The 16016-nt window shown below is 38.6% G+C and overlaps 1 protein-coding gene across 1 annotated transcript in view; it reads right to left on the reverse strand.

Moving 5' to 3' along the window:
* Positions 1-15662, reverse strand: part of ARMC3 (armadillo repeat containing 3) — a 61064-nt gene extending 45402 nt beyond the window's left edge. Inside the window, exons 1-3 of the mRNA XM_032182314.1 lie at positions 15615-15662; positions 10997-11040; positions 6941-6989 (exon numbers count right to left, since the gene is read on the reverse strand). Coding sequence (XP_032038205.1) covers positions 6941-6988 — 48 coding nt within the window. The 5' untranslated portion in view covers position 6989; positions 10997-11040; positions 15615-15662. The remainder of the gene's footprint in view (positions 1-6940; positions 6990-10996; positions 11041-15614) is intronic.
* Positions 15663-16016: the final 354 nt, after the last annotated feature.

Genomic DNA, 16016 nt, shown 5'->3' on the forward strand with positions numbered 1-16016 from the left:
GATAGAGTTAAACCTGTGGAACAGAACTTCCTTCTGACACAAGAAAACAGCTAAAAGAGACCAAAGAGATGATAACCTTTTGATGCTGAAGTTGTATTTGTTCAGCTTGGCTGATTACTCCTCTATGACCAACAAAGATATGTTGTCAATAATCCTTATGTAGGTGTGGAATATAAGCTTGTTAGGGCACTTTTTTATTCTACTGAAAGGTTTTTCACAACTACAATTTTCCATTTCCCTGCAGCTGCTCCACAGGGGTACACCTCTGGTACAGCACCTCATGGGTTGAAGCAATGACCTGGACATCCTCAAAAGACCTTGCAGTAGATCAGAACCCTTTCCACACCTTGTATGCCCTCCTTCCACACATCCCTGAAAGTGTTCTTCATCCCTACTGGCTGTAGGGCTCCATCAATAATACATTCTGCTATAAAGTAAAAATATAAATAATAAAAGAATAAATCACAATCTACATTTTCTCCACAGCAATTCAAAATGGACTCCTAATAGCTGTCCCAAGCAACTGCAGACATTTTAATTACATTAGGCTTTGAATGAAAGGTGATATACAGAGAGGCAGAATCAAACCCAACCCTCTAGAAACTTCATTGGCATCTGTAGGGCTGAGTCTGGCCAAATACGTGGCAATGGGATGAAACAGTAATTTTTAGTAAAGGACGTTAGTGCTTCAGAGAAACATAAATCAAACACAAAGATTGATCTCACATAAAGGTTAATAAGAAATGAAATACGAAATAAGAGTTTTAAATCTCTGTTATTTATTTACATTGATCTAATAACAAAATTGCTGTTATGTTGCTCCATTTTCTTTGCCTCTCATGTTCGCAGGTAATTGTATAAACTACAATTCACTGATAATTCCTAGACTTAAATCACAAGTTAGCTTATGAGCCGAGTGAAATTGGTCTAATCTCTACCCATTTGTACACATACTTGATTTGCTACTACTCTGTGAAATACGCAACAAGAGCCTCAGAATCACTTTTGGCTGAAAACACAATAAGAACAATCACCAATATTTATATGCATTTAAGAAGTCAGCAGTCTGAGTAGGCCAGTGATTTGCTGGAAGTAACATTCTCAGTCAAAAACATCATAGAAATAGATGTGACCTTTCCTTATCATAATGGCAGCATAGCTAGAGTTCCCTTTTTTGCTATCACAACTTGCTCCTAAATCTTCATACATCATTGCAGACTCTTCCTTGAATGGCACATACAGGACAGCCTAAATGCTAGAACAATATGCCTGAAGTGACAAATGACATTGAATTAAATAAACACAGGCATTTGGATTATAAGCAACAACATTCCCAGCACTTGATTTGTGCTGAGAAAAAAGCAAATGAAAAGGGAGAAAAAAAATGCTGTAATTCAAAACCTGTAGCTCTGATCATAGTGTTTGTGTGCATTCCACTTTGAAGCCATTAGAAATTGCAGAGTATTTTTTTTGCCTTCCATCAACTTCACTCAGTTAAAATGCTAAATTGAAGGCAATATATACATTTACAGTCAGACCAAAGGTCCATCTAGCCCAGCATCCTGTCTCTGAGACAGGCTTATAACACATGGGCAAACAGACTATTAAACTTTACTTACATTCTCCCTCAGATTCCAGCACTCTGCAATGTAGAGAGAGCTGGCGAGCTAGTGGTTTTATCTATCTGTGTCCAAAAAGTCAAAGAAAAATTTTCCACCAGTTTATCTGGCAAATAGTTTTGAAGCCATTTATATTCAGGCCACCCTTACTACTCTGAGACACAAGTATCAGAGTTTAAGTCTTAGACAAATAGTCGTGCCTTTTCTTTGTTTTAAAAATATCACCTGACAATTTTATTTGCCCTCCGCAATTCATTCACTGTGGAGGAACAATGAAATAAATAACACCCCTCTCTGTATGTTCACATTTTTGTAAGCATCTATGATATTCATCTTTAGAGTCATTTCCTTTTGGGAATGAAGAAACCTACTCTCTCTTTGATCTTTCCTGATATAGAAGTCACTCTGATTATTCTTGTTGTCTTTTTTAGTATTTTTCGAGTTCATCTGTACCCTTCTTGATATGGAAACATCAGAACTGTTAATGGCATTCAACATACACAGGTATCACGCATTTGTTAGTCATATGGTGTTTTGCCTTTTATTTTTTGTAATTTGAAATGTTGTATTTATTCATTTTTTTACCTACTTAGTACTGGCTGCCATTTTCATGAAAGAATCCATGTGCATTCTGAGAGGCTGGATGGCACAGACTGCAGAACAAAACTCGATGACAGTCCACTGGCAACTTCTTTCATTAAGAAACCAGAATGGTGATTTGTTTTCTAACCTTTGCTTTCTATTTTGTTAACCAGATGTTGTAGCCAGGGAAGGACTTTCTTTTTATCTGTCAGTGTTTATGTGAATAAAAAATCTAAGTAACTGTATCAACCAGACCACCACGATCCACTTGCTCACTGACTTCTCCCTCTACAGAACACAAATGGATTTCTGAGACAAAGCTTTCCTCTACACAAGCAATATGGGTTCCCATTACTATCATATTTATCAAGGCAACTTTTTTTTTGGGGGGGGGCAATCTTTCCTACTAACTAACCCCATGTAGTAGACAAGCTTTCTGCTCTGTAATTACTAATGTATTTCTTTTTGAAAATTATTTTTTCTGCTCTCCATTCCTCTAGTACAAAGGGTACACATTAAATACCATAAGAAAGAGTACCTCCATTTCATATTCTAGTCGTTTTACAGTTAAAATAATTCATTCACATTAATTTCAGGTGATTTGCTGCATAGGTGTGTTTTTTTTTGGACAAATAATTACTTTTCCTTTATGGCTTTAATCACCCAGTAGTCCCCCTCTAAGAAGTTTCTTGCTTCTAGTGATTTTGGAACAGCTTTACTGCTAGTTTTTGTATCCTTGCGGGATCTCTCCCAAAATATTTTGGTGCATTGTGTCATTGTGCTTTTGCTTTTCATTTGTGAGTGTAAGTTTTTTCTGTTTTGCTTTCCCATTTAGATGCAAATCCCACCTTTTGAAGGATGTATCTATCTCCTATTATTCTATTGTTTAATTATTCTATTGTTTTTTTTTTTTAAAGATCCTTTAAAAGCCCTTTTTGAACAAAATGACTAAAGGTCTTCTTTATCCTTACAGCTTTCACAGACTCTTTAGAAGAATTACCAGTATCTTTCATAATCCTCAATCCCTTATCTTTTGCCTAGAAAAAAATGGAGTTAACGTATACCTGCTCATGCTATCTATTTCACTTCTGTCCAAGTATAATCTCCAATACTAACAATATAAAACCGACATATTCCATTGAATCATTGAATAGTTGAAAACTACAGGCACTTCTGGAGATCATCTAGCTCAAAGCAGGGTCACCTAGAGCTGGCACAGTCTGATTCTGAACATCTCCAAGGATGAAGACTCCATTCACAACCTCGCTGGGCAACCCGTGTTCCATCATTTGTCAGTAGCAGATTTTTTTTTTCCCACATGGAACCTTGTTTGTGTTTCCATTTGTACCTCTTGTCTCTCATATGTTCACTGGGCACCAGTGAGAAGTCTGGCTCTGACTTCTTTACTCTCTCCCACCAGGTATTTGTACACATTGACAAGATCCCTCCAAGCTTTCTCTCAAGAGTGAACGGACTCTTCAGCTCTAAACCTCTCCTCACATGACAAATGTTCCAAGCCTTTGGGTATCTTTATGGCCCTTTGCCAGGCTCATTCCACTAAGCCCATGTCTCTATTCTTCTGGAGAATCTAGAATTGGACGTGGCACTCCAGATTTGGTCTCAACAAAGTTGAGTGAAAGACCTCAAACTGCTGTGGCAACACTGTTTAATGTGCCCCAGGATGTTGTTGGCCTTTGCCACAAGTGGACATTGCTAGTGAATATTGAACTTCTATACACTCAGACCACCAGGTCATTTTTTGCAAAGCTGCTTTCTGGCTGGTCATCACCCAATCTGTATTGGCTATTACTCACCCAGGTGCAGGACTTTGCACTTTTTTTAATGAACTTACTGAAATTCGTATTTTCTCCATTTCCCTAGTCTGTCAAAGTCCCTCTGAATGGCAGCACAACCATTCAGTGTCTCAGCCACTCCTTGCAATTTCGTATCGTCTGTGAACTTGCTGAGGATGCACTCTGTCTCATCAGTCAGGTCACTAATGAAGAGGTTAACCCCTGGGCACAATAGTAGTCACTGGCCTCCAGCTGGGCTTCGTGCTGCTGATCATAACCCTTTGAGTTCAGCAGCTCGGCTTGTTTTCAATTCACCTCGCTATTTATCTTATCCATACTTCATCAGTTTGTCTATCAGGACATAATGAAAGACAGTGTTGAAAGCCTTACTAAAGTCAAATTAATATTTAGGTCTCTTACTGATTGCTCAAAAGAAGGTGTTTCTGTGGAGTCTGAATTTCAGGAGTTGACAGTGCCACTTCTGTTCCTCCGAACTTTGACTTGTAACATGACTGTTGTGAGTGAAGCCATCTTCAAAAATACACAGGGACTTACAGCTTTCTTTCATGGATAATGACTCAGTACTTTCTCCAGTGGTAACCTTAAGCTTCTAATGCCTGTGCCCTAACTAAGAATCAAATAGTAATACTGTCCAGACCAAACTTACGGAAGGTATCATATGAAAAGTTCCTATTGACCTATGTCAAAGCTAGCATATTTTCTCTGCCTGACATATAGTCTTAAGGTAATCCATACAGAGAAAGAGACTTAAATGATTTTTATTTTTTTTCTGGAGAAGACCAGCCCCCAGAATATATAATAGTTAAAAAATTAAAAAATCATGGAAATTGGTGAAAAGAGGGTCCTCAGGAATACTCTCTGAAGCATATAAGCAGTGGTTGGTCTAGGATATGTGTTTTCCACCTGTTCCTAGAAAACTATAAAAAAACAGCGGTCATCTGCACTATCATATATTCTCAGAGAATCCCACATGCACAAAAGCTCTCTTATATGAATCTGTCCACATTATCTCAAGGCTTCTTTTCTTGGACTTGACATTTTCATAAGCAGCTTATCAATCAGAAGATAAAAGCTAATATATCAGGTATTTTGTCTGCATCTCATTTCCTGCCATCTGAAATACCCAGGTGAAATGTAAAGGTTTGAAAATTGATTTTACATGATCAGTGTTAACAATATTCTCACAGCTAGAAGATTTTCTTGGTTGATAGTAAGAACTAATCAAGGATCTATTTTCATATTTAATAGTGTTTTGCTATGCAACATTCCGTTATTTTCTCCTGATAGGGCTGCTAGAAGAGATATGCTAGCCTGAAGTACAATAAGGGTAAGTGTCTAAGCCAAAACCCGCAGATGCCATCTGGAGTTCACTCTTTCCAATGTTTTCCGTTTTAATTATTTTATTAACCTCTTTCATCAGGTTTTTTTTTTTTTCAAATGTTGATTATCTTGTCTAACATTATTCACAGTTTATTGTAGTAGGTAGAAGGCTATACTGTACTTTTCTCCAGAAACTCAAACGGTGGCTTCTGAATCCAGAAACTGTGATGCTGTTCATATTGATTTTCTAGATATTTACTAAAATAGTCTCATTACTTTGGAGGGGGTTAGCTTATCTGTATGCCATAATCTATTATTATGCCTTTCCATTTTTTTTTCTGTTTTTAGTCAGATTCACATGTATCTTCTTTCTGTCTCCTCCTTGGTTTTTGGGTTATTCCATACAGAAATGTCTTTATCTCAGTTAACTCTCTCATGTTAAAGGTTTATCTCAAGTCTCCCTTTGTAAGGCTTTATTATTGACTGTAGCTTTTCAATTGTATTTGTAATATTCACCTTTCCACAGAACAGTTGTGCAAGAACTGGCAACTGCTCACCCTCAGTGACATCATGGCGTTGGGTATTTGAGTTCAACCATAATGACTTCTGTCATTGTCTTCCTTAAAATTATTTATGTTTATCTAACACTGAAATCATGATGTAAGTTTTGCTGATCAATTTTTCTATGACCTTTGAAAAAGATCTTGCAGTAGTGTTGCTCATAATGGAGAAAAAACCTTTTCTTAAAAAAAAAAAAAAATCATAGTAAATTTTGCATTTAATTTTATGCTCTTTCTGGGACTAGCCGAGGTCCCAATTCTTCATTAACTTACTCATTATCTGTTGCAGAATTTGTGTTATATTTTGTTTAGTGTTTCAGTCTTATTTCTTCTACTTCTTTCTGAATAAACCAATAAGACTTTAAACCTGTATTTTGAAACTTTTTTTTTATTACACAAAATCACAAAAAGTGTGCATAAACTAGTGTCAGACCTTTAAATAAATAAATAAGTGTAGTTTATGAGTTGAATACTCTTGGCTCAAAAGAATTAATTATTCCATACTTGGCTTCAGTTCTAGTACTTCTCACTGTTGCACTTCCAATGATACCAGAAAAACTGCTGCTAGAGACTGTATATCTTTGCAAAAGATCTAGAACACATAGTACTGTCATTCAAAATATCTGTAAAACTTTTGTATTCAGTAAAAAACTCCACAGATTCATCTAGGCTTTTAACTCTTTCATCCTAGGCAATGTCTCCACAGTTCAAAAGAGGGGCAGATTTCAGGTCTCTGCTGTTTTGTCCTTTGATTTTTACAAATGGAAAGCTAATACAGCTCTTCAAATAAAAAGAAGCCTGGATTGTTTCATACATTACTACTTGCAAAGCCTGCCAAAGACAACAATCTTCACAAAGAACTACACATGCCCAGTCACTCTGGTTTGTATGCTGTCCAAAAAAAGCAGAAACAGAATCATCTTTAAAAGACATTTTTAGAATAATGCGTGTTAAGTTCCATAGTAAGGAACTATGTAAGGATAGTAGAGCTGGTCTATAATTGTGTAATGTTTATTTTATAGCACGTAGCAGTTTATAAACTTACCACATCCTTGGGTGGAGGCTCTACTTCCTTCTTCACTTTTTTACCCATTCTGAAAATAAAAACAAAAAATAAAAGCAGACAAACAAACTCCCTTCTATGTCTTAAGAATTAGTTTACCAGTGATTTAGGAAAGCTTTCAGGACAGATGTTTGCATTCATTTAATGCATCTAATCAATTTGAGGAATTCTTTGACATCATAATTTCTATGCACGAAGATACCCATTTTAAACAGTAAGGTTTCTTTTGCCCAAAACAACAAACTTTCTAACACTTGAATGCATTTTGTAAAATATGTCTATCAACTAAACTAAAAAGAGAGATGCAAGATATCACGGGCTCAAGCTGTAATGTGGCACAAACACATATGGCATGCACTGTCATATGTTAGTTTTGTGTACATCTACAAATTGTACGTGAACATGAAGGTCCTGCTAGGGAACCTGTTTTTCCATGTTCGTCTATATGTGGTGGCAAACATTCTACACAGCTGCAGAACGTACAAATAAGTTCTACCTTAAAAATGGGGTTCAAATTCAATTCAAATTCTCCACCCATATTTTACGGAAGACAAAAATCAGGTCTGCAGTTATTAAGAAACAGTTTTGCACAGCACAATTTTCACTGATTTTTTAAAAGTTACATTATTTACACCAAGTCCAACTTCTGGCTTCTGCTTTTTTTTTGTATTAGCACATGTGCAAGTGAACCTGGAAGACCTTCTCAGCTGCATCTAATAGCAGCTTCTGAAGCATATGGATGTAATAACCCCATGTGGACCTAATTTCATATGGCTTGCAAAACTTCAGCCGAGAGCCTTCCAGTTAAGCTACGGGCAAAAAAGTAAAGAACACGACCCGCTAGCACTAGCTATGCACACAACATAGCCCAAGTTATGCCAAATTTAGATTCATTTTAACACTCTGTAAAAGCAAAATGTGCACTCAGTACCCCTGAGTAACTCCCTGGTTAGTTCTCAAGGGGAAACCACACCTTCACCCTCAGCCAAGACTACCCTGACAGCTTTCCTGTGGTATATGAGATTATTATCTCCTGCAATACGAGCTGTTGCCTGGCTGATTACAAAACACAGTGCTATAATTTATTGTGTTCACTAAAAACTTGGAGCTTTCCTTGAATCCTCTGACCTTTTTCAGGTATTGTTCCTTTACTAGCCTCCCAAAGAAACTACAACACAGCAGTAGCGATACGAGCTGATAAGCACGTCTGAAAATTCTGAAATTTAGAAATCTGAAATTTAGAACCTCATAGGCTGGTCACGAACTATGGTTTTGAGAGGAAGATCCATATAACCAAAGATTCTTTGGCTCCTATCTGCTTTACCCTTGCACACATATACAGGCACATGTATGAATACACAACACACTACAATTCAGTGTTTCAAAGAGCACAGTTTTGGTTAGGGACCAATTAACATATAACTGTGCACCACTTTCTTTTAATGCTCACAGATTCAAATAATTATGCATAGTCCAACACCGTGAATCACTACAGCTTTTAGTTGTAAATATTTCTTCACGCTTCTATAATTGTATCTAATATCCAAGAACATTGTCAGGCAACTTGAAAGTTTTTCTCCATGTTCAGAAACATTTGGTTCCTTGGTATTAAAAAAGTGGTATCATCTGCAGCAAAAAGCACAGAGAATTGGATAATTACTGTGGATTATGCCCTTCAGGCTGTTTCTTACTGCAGTTTTTATTCTGCATTTCAATGCCTTCTGCCATCAGATGTTGGTGTTAGCTTGGTCCCTATAAAGATCTCTGTATTCTGCCTTGAGTCAGAGAATAACTGCTATGATGCATGTGGAACTCTTTGACTTACTGAAAATTAAAAATGTGCCTTCCGTATTCAATTTTCATTATCTCAGACAATCATTGAGTTCATGTATTGAAAAGCTACTGGCCCATAAGTCCACTTCTTATTCAAAACTCCTCTCTCTCCATAGCTGTGTACAGTCTTCTTCTAAGTAGACCTACAGAATGTGTATCTGATTCTCAGCTTGATACTCTAAATATTTTGAATTCAGACAAATTTTTAATGGGATTTATATTTTTCAATGTAATTAAATGCTGGGTCTATGCTATCTGAAAGTCTTACTTTAAAAGCTAAAACTCTATTCACTAGTGACTAAATGTAATTAAATCTTTATAACAAAATAAAGAATATTCTTCTTTAAGTAATATTCTCTACTTCATGTTTTTTAAGTTTCTAGAAGGAGTGTAATTCTTCACATATGTCTTGAGATTAAAGGGTTGATTGCTTAAATCACGTAGAGCTAGAGGTAATAAAGGACTTTAACAAAACAGATGTAGCCAACGCATGGTCAAGCAGCCTATGAAGTTATCATTCTGTGCTACTTCCTGTCCTCCACCTGGAATTCACTGATTTCCTTGGTAGATAAATTAGCCTGTTCTAATCTGCTCCCACCCAGTTCCAGTGGGGTGATATGATCAGATGTTGTCCCCCAACCAGCAGGGCAGTCGTTAGGTCTAACTACATCCTCATTCCTACACAAACTGCAGCCCCCAAAGCTTTCCCTCAGCTGTGGCATTTCCATCTTTCACTCTGAACTCCACAAGGGCCTCCTGGTTTTCTACAGGACCAGAACTACCCCAGCCTGAGCAACCCGTTCAATTCAGTTCATTCAGTATCCAGAAACTCTGTGGAGGTCCAGTAAACTCAATCAAGCATTGGTACTTAAATTAGTCACTCTCCTTTACAGTCAGTGGAGGTCTAGTCAGTACATCCAATAGGCAGCTCAAGCTAAAGTATGTATCTAAAATTCATCAGGTAAATTGCACCTCGAAAAAGGACCATTTTTTCTTCTGACCAAAGCCAGAGTTTAGAGCTGCTAGCTCATACATTGACTAAAATCAGTGAGATAGACATATTACCCTGTTTCTCCACAAGAATCCACATGCCAGGCTATGCCTGGCTGATGCTATCACAGCAGACTGAGCATTAGCAGAACTAGGCACACGACATAACACAGCCTTGTCTTTTTTAAAGGGGCTGAAGGAACAGGCCCATCTCCAGTAACATCTCCGTGACTAGGATATTTTGCCTGTAAATGGAAAATGACTTTAAAGAAGGTCACGAATGTGTACTTTTTAGTTCAAAAGCAGAACCCTCTAACCTATTGGCTGTTGTATCATGACCTGGCATCTATGCATCTCCAAATAAAATAAGGAAAATGTATTTAGTTTTTGAGAGATTTCTTGTAGATGCCTGCCCAGTGGAACAGATCCTAAGCATCAGATCTGCAGATAATGATGGCCATGATTCCTGTACTTGTTTTATTGTCTTGCTCTATAAACTTCTTTGCACAGTGTGAATCATTTCCTACACTGCAAATCTGAGACAGCCACCTCTTTCTACCCACTATACCAAAATAAATAAATAAATCTGGCTTTCGATCTCACTGGTTAGAAGCTGGGAGACGTTAAACATTACTGCTTTTAACTATAGATGACTAAATGCTTTATTGGATTAGCAGAGTATTAGTTTTATGCTCTATGACAGATGACTTTGTTAAATTAAAAAAAAAACAACACACCTATCACCAGATTTTAACACCTTTTTTGTCAATACATTTGTTCACTAGTGAGTGTGCACAGTTCATTATTATTATTTTTTAAATACAAGATAATGGCTAGATAATGAGCATTAATTTAAAAAAGATAATTAACAAAAGATGTATTTTTTCAATATAAATCTGACTTTGAAATATGTGGAAAGTTTTACAGTGGCTGTACTAGTCAAAATAATGAAATTTTGTAAGTACTTCCTTTACAGTATGGGGTGTACATTGACATTGTCAGAGTCCTGTTGCATGCACTTGGTGGCCACACTATTTTGGTTTTAATTTATACAACACATTTACAAAGTAACTACCTGTTCAATTTGCATCTTCTGTTTTCTAAGCCCTTAAATAACTGACACAGTAACCTAAGACCCTGCACATACTGAATGTTAGTGAGACATGAGGTAACGTGCAAGAGTAAGTCAAAGACACAGATGACTGCAGAACTTACCTCGTTGTCACAGACTCAGAAGTCCCTCCTGAGAACAATTATTCCTATGGAAAAGCAGGGCAAAGGAGGATTTAAGAAAGGCTTCTAATACATTACTTATTACAAAATCCCCTTTGGGATCTGACAGTACCATGCTTTCAGGAAGTCTGAAGCTGTGTTATTACAACCTGACCATGATCACAGAATCACAGCGCAGCTAAGCTTGGAAGGGACCTCTGGAGGCCATCTGGTCCAACCCCCTGCTAGCAGAGCCACCTACATCTGGGTGCCCAGGACCACGTCCAGGCAGCTTTTGAAGATCTCCACAAACTCTCTGGGCAGCCTGTGCCAGTGCTCTGTCACTCGCACAGTAAAGAAGTGCTTCCTGACCTTCAGACAGGACCTGTGTTTCAATTTGTGCCCACCGCCCCTTGTCCCGTCACCGGGCAGCACTGAAAAGTTCCTGGGTCTGCCTTGTTTGCACCTTCCCTTCAGTATTTATACATGGGGAATCTTTATTGATAAGATCCCTGCTGAGCCTTCTCTTCTGTAGGATGAAGAGTCCCAGCTCTCTCCATCTTTTCTCATAGTAGACACGCTCCAGTCCCTTCATCATCTTCATGGCCCTACCACACTGGACTCTCTCCACTATGTCCATGTCTCTCTTGTACTGCCAAGGCCAGAACTGGACACATTACTCCAGGCGTGGTCTCATCAGTGCTGAATCGAGGGGAAGGATCACCTCCCTCCACCTGCTGGCAATACCTTGCATAAAGCAGCCAAGGACAGATTTAGCCTTCTTTGCTGCAACAACACATTGCTAGCACCTGATTGTCAAGTTCCTCCCCAAAAACGATGAACACGCAAGATTCTTTAGAACAACCAAGTGATATTTAACCAATGTCAATCTGTCTAGCCATTTTAAGGGAAGTCTTGCTGTTTTTTCTTGTCTCAGACACTCAAAGCTTTTTCTTTGCTAACAGTGGAAACCGCCTATAAACTGGTCCACCTCACTGATGATGTCAATCGATTTCTGTATGGACATGCTAGATCTGCTGCCTTGCAGTGCAATCAAAAGGAAGATGACAAACTTATAATCCCAGCATTAGCAGACAATTTCACTCCCTTCCTGAATCCATGAACTACATACAAACGTCTTTTGTACGGCAGCTTAAACATCTTCATCTTTCTCATCATTCTCTGACAACTTTGTCATTATTCCACGTTGTTATGTAATTATCTTGAAATTTGCATATTTCTTTCTCCCAAATCCTTCTTCTGGTTTTCATCTGTCCTACTCCTTAATTGCAGACCAAGACATTCCCCTTTCTCCTTAACCAAACTACCCCGTGTTTTCTTCTTCTCTGAAGTCTACAAACATTAATACACTGGGGAAACTTGGCTTCAGAGAAGGAAAGAGTTAAAGAGAGATACCAGGCCAAATTTAGTATTTGGTTCCAGAAGATACATGCTGTATGAAAATAGTACATCACATATGAGACCAATTAAGTCAACACCTTTGAATCCGCTAGCTGTTTTATCTGTGCTTACACATATATTAGGCAAGAAATTACGAGGATTAAGTGAAGAATTAGCTACTGTGCAACAGATGTTAACTAGCCCAACTTCACTAGAATCTGTTCACAGATTCAAGATCGTATCTTTCATTTTGATTCAGCTGAACAAAGTCAATCCCGTTCCAGAAAAATAAATAAATAAATAAATACACTCTGGTCATTCTGAGAGTTTTAATGATCTATTTGTTTCTAAATAATACACCAAATTATACGGAGCAAAGGAATCACAAAACAATTAACGAAATACTGAGAGATGCAGAGTGGAGTACTCCATACCTTTAAACACAAAATGAGTTTCCAGTTAGGTATCAGGTTGACCAAGTAGCTGAGAGAAAGAAGGGGGGGGGGGAGAGAAAGGAGGGGAATTTTAGGCGCGCTAAAGAATAATACAATTACTTATTTAAAACCTCAGAACTTTCAGGATGTACTGGTACTGCTTATTTGCATTTCAGTATCACGTTAACATTCAGCTGTTACTTTCAAAATTCCAAAGTACAGATGCTTAGATTTTGAAGTTATCCAAGTTATTTGATTCCTTAACACAATGCTGTAAAAATATGCAAAATTCGCAATAAAATTTTGATACAGTAGTTCCTGATACCAGTGCCTTTTTTCATGCTGCCCAAGGACCACGATTCACTGTTTTCTGAAGCTGAACTTCTTGGCACACCAAGAGGTGCACTAACTAAGGAGTATCTCACTCCTTAGCTTAAGGAGTAGTGTATGAAAGACGGTGTATGAACGAACGTTCATAAAACGAAGTAACAGGAATTAACAAATGTGACGGCATTCTTTACAACTCACAGAGCAACTGAGAGGCCTCAGCTCAAAAAACCCTCCTTCACTGAGTAAGAACAGTCTTCCATGGCAGACTGGTATCCTGCCTCCGGTGATAAGAGCCAAATGCTTCTGATAAATTCATGAAACCAATCCCAAAAGTCAGTTTTCCTCCATCTGTTACAGGTTTTTTATTTCCCTGAAGTACAAAGGTTTAGATCTCCTGAAGTTTTTATGTTCTTTCTCACAATAGTAGCTATTTTTACTGTCCACATAAATGCTTAATCCCTTTACTCTTCATTCTATGACACACTATGGCACAGGTCCAATTGTCAAGTGTACTTTACAACCAACTACTCCTTAGATTTAAAAAATATGTAAACAGTTTATTCAATTCAACACAACATTCCTTTGTTCTTGTATTACAAATTTAGTTAAAAGATACCCTGACTTGATCCTTTCTACTTTCTTTTATAATTTCCTGTACATTCTGATTTATCACCTTTCTAAACGGTCTTAATTATTTTTTCCATACAGCTTTTCCAGACATATATGTTTCTTGTCTCAGAGCCCCTCTGTGACTGTTAAATCTTTCTCAGATATGAATAACCTAACCCTGAATACCATAATCAATTCTAGAGCACCACTGATTTATTACAGTGACATTACATCTTTTTGAGGATTAATTTTTAGCCAATTTCTTCAGCGAAGATTTTCACTAAGCCATCCACATATGGTAAACAGGTCATTTCCCCAGTAGGTTACAGTTAACTCAGGTTCACTACTGAAGAATACAGTGTTCCAAATATTCCTGGGAGCATAAACTATATTCCATTCACCACCAATTAATTTTATTTACCATGGTGTTACCAGATACACCATGATAGCAGAATCAGGATAGCTCTCAGATGTTTCTAACAACCTTCTTAAGTCTTAATTAATACAAACTATTTCATCTCAGTAGAAAATTCTGATTTCTCTATGTTATTGTTCATTTCCAAATTATAATGAATATATTAAATAACATCAAACCCAGGATCTATCCTTGGAGAATCCAGGCTGTGACAACCCAAATGAAGGAGATTTTTAGAAATTATGTGTGTGATTTTAAATGTCTGAGACACAGTGAAATCCCACATCCCATGAGAAAGAGTCTAAGAAAAATTGGCTTAATCTAAAAAAAACAGAGAGAGAGAGAGAAGTTATGCAACCTTTTCCTGAAGAATAATAGCAGGACATTTCTCATATAGAAGTCAAAGCTGGTCTGCCTTTGGAAGAAGCACATTTTAAAGACAAGTAAAAATTAAAGACACGCTGAAGTTTTTAAGCAGTTGTGCCAATGTACGTGTCTTAAAACAAATGCTTCCATCTGCCAGCTTTGTAGGGACATGGGGCTGAACGTGACATTCTGAATGGTCAGATTCATTCCTGCCTGTCACATGCACCACGTCCCATTAATCCCACCAGATAACTCTAACGCTCTACCTTAAAAAAAAAAAAAAAAAAAAAAAAAAAAAAAAAAAAAAGGTAGGTATTTTGTTCCCACTCCTCTCACTGAAAAGCTGTTGCTGAGCTGATTGTTCGGATGAGACCTTTTTTAGTTTTCAGTGTCCATTCATTCATGACCAGTTTATTGTATTCGTATTGTGTTTGAGCTTTTGTCAATTACTTCCCTTCCTTTACTAGCACATAGCAAAATATGTTACTTACACTAAATATTTATACTATTGGAAACACCTCAAGTGTGTCACTATCACATTCATGATTTTTATGGTTACAAGGGCAGACCTACCACTTAACTCAGATAATCAGAAAACAGCAACAATAATCAAAAGCCTAAAAATGGTTAAGATAATATAGTATTGGAGTATGTTATATAGATGACTAATTCAGGTTAGTAACAAGATTACAAAGGAAGATTTCTGTTCTGCAGACGATGCTCCTCTGCCAGCAAGCCCCTACTGGTGTTGTGATGCCTGCCTGAAGATGCCCCCAACCTTTGAAACATCCAAAATTCGGTGAGATTTGCTCCCCCACAGCCCAGCCACCTGTTAGCGGTATTTAGGGTAAAACTCCTGTCTCTAAGGTTTTAGTCTCTCTCATTTTCCCCCCTCTGGTCTATTATCCGCACAGCCTTAGGTGCGGCACCTCTCACGTTACTGTCCCCCACGAACTCCGCAGGTAAACCTCACAGCTTTATTATAACCCTGAGACTGCACTATTTTCCTCACTGGTGTAGGCACAGCAGTAAGCCTGAAAGAAACCTTTAGAAATAAAGCACCAACCGGGCGTTATTCCTCCGCCACCGGCTCTCCCCTCAGCCCCCCGGCCCCGCTCCCCGATGGCGCCGCCGTTGCCCTGTTGCTAGGAGGCGGCTGCGGCGCATGCGCGGGGCGGCGGGCGGGAAGGTGGCGCCCGCGGCCGGGCGCCGCTGAGGGGAGCCCGGGATGGCGGCCCCCGCGCCTCCCCTCGGCTCCCTCAGCCGCCCGGCGGCGGGTCCAAGCGGGCTCCCCGTGGCCCTGCCGCCGCCTGGAGCCCTCCCCGTGTCACTGCAGAGCGGTGTGCCGCCCCCTTTCCCCCGCCAGGCCGCGCCCCGGCTGCTGGAAATGCGGCTTTTTGCTTGTTTTTGGCCGCAGTGTGGCGGGGCAGGAGTTCGGGGAGGGCTTTGGAGGGGGGAGCTGAGGGTA

This window comes from Aythya fuligula, chromosome 2 (assembly GCF_009819795.1).
Source record: "Aythya fuligula isolate bAytFul2 chromosome 2, bAytFul2.pri, whole genome shotgun sequence".
NCBI classification, from domain to species: Eukaryota; Metazoa; Chordata; class Aves; order Anseriformes; family Anatidae; genus Aythya; species Aythya fuligula.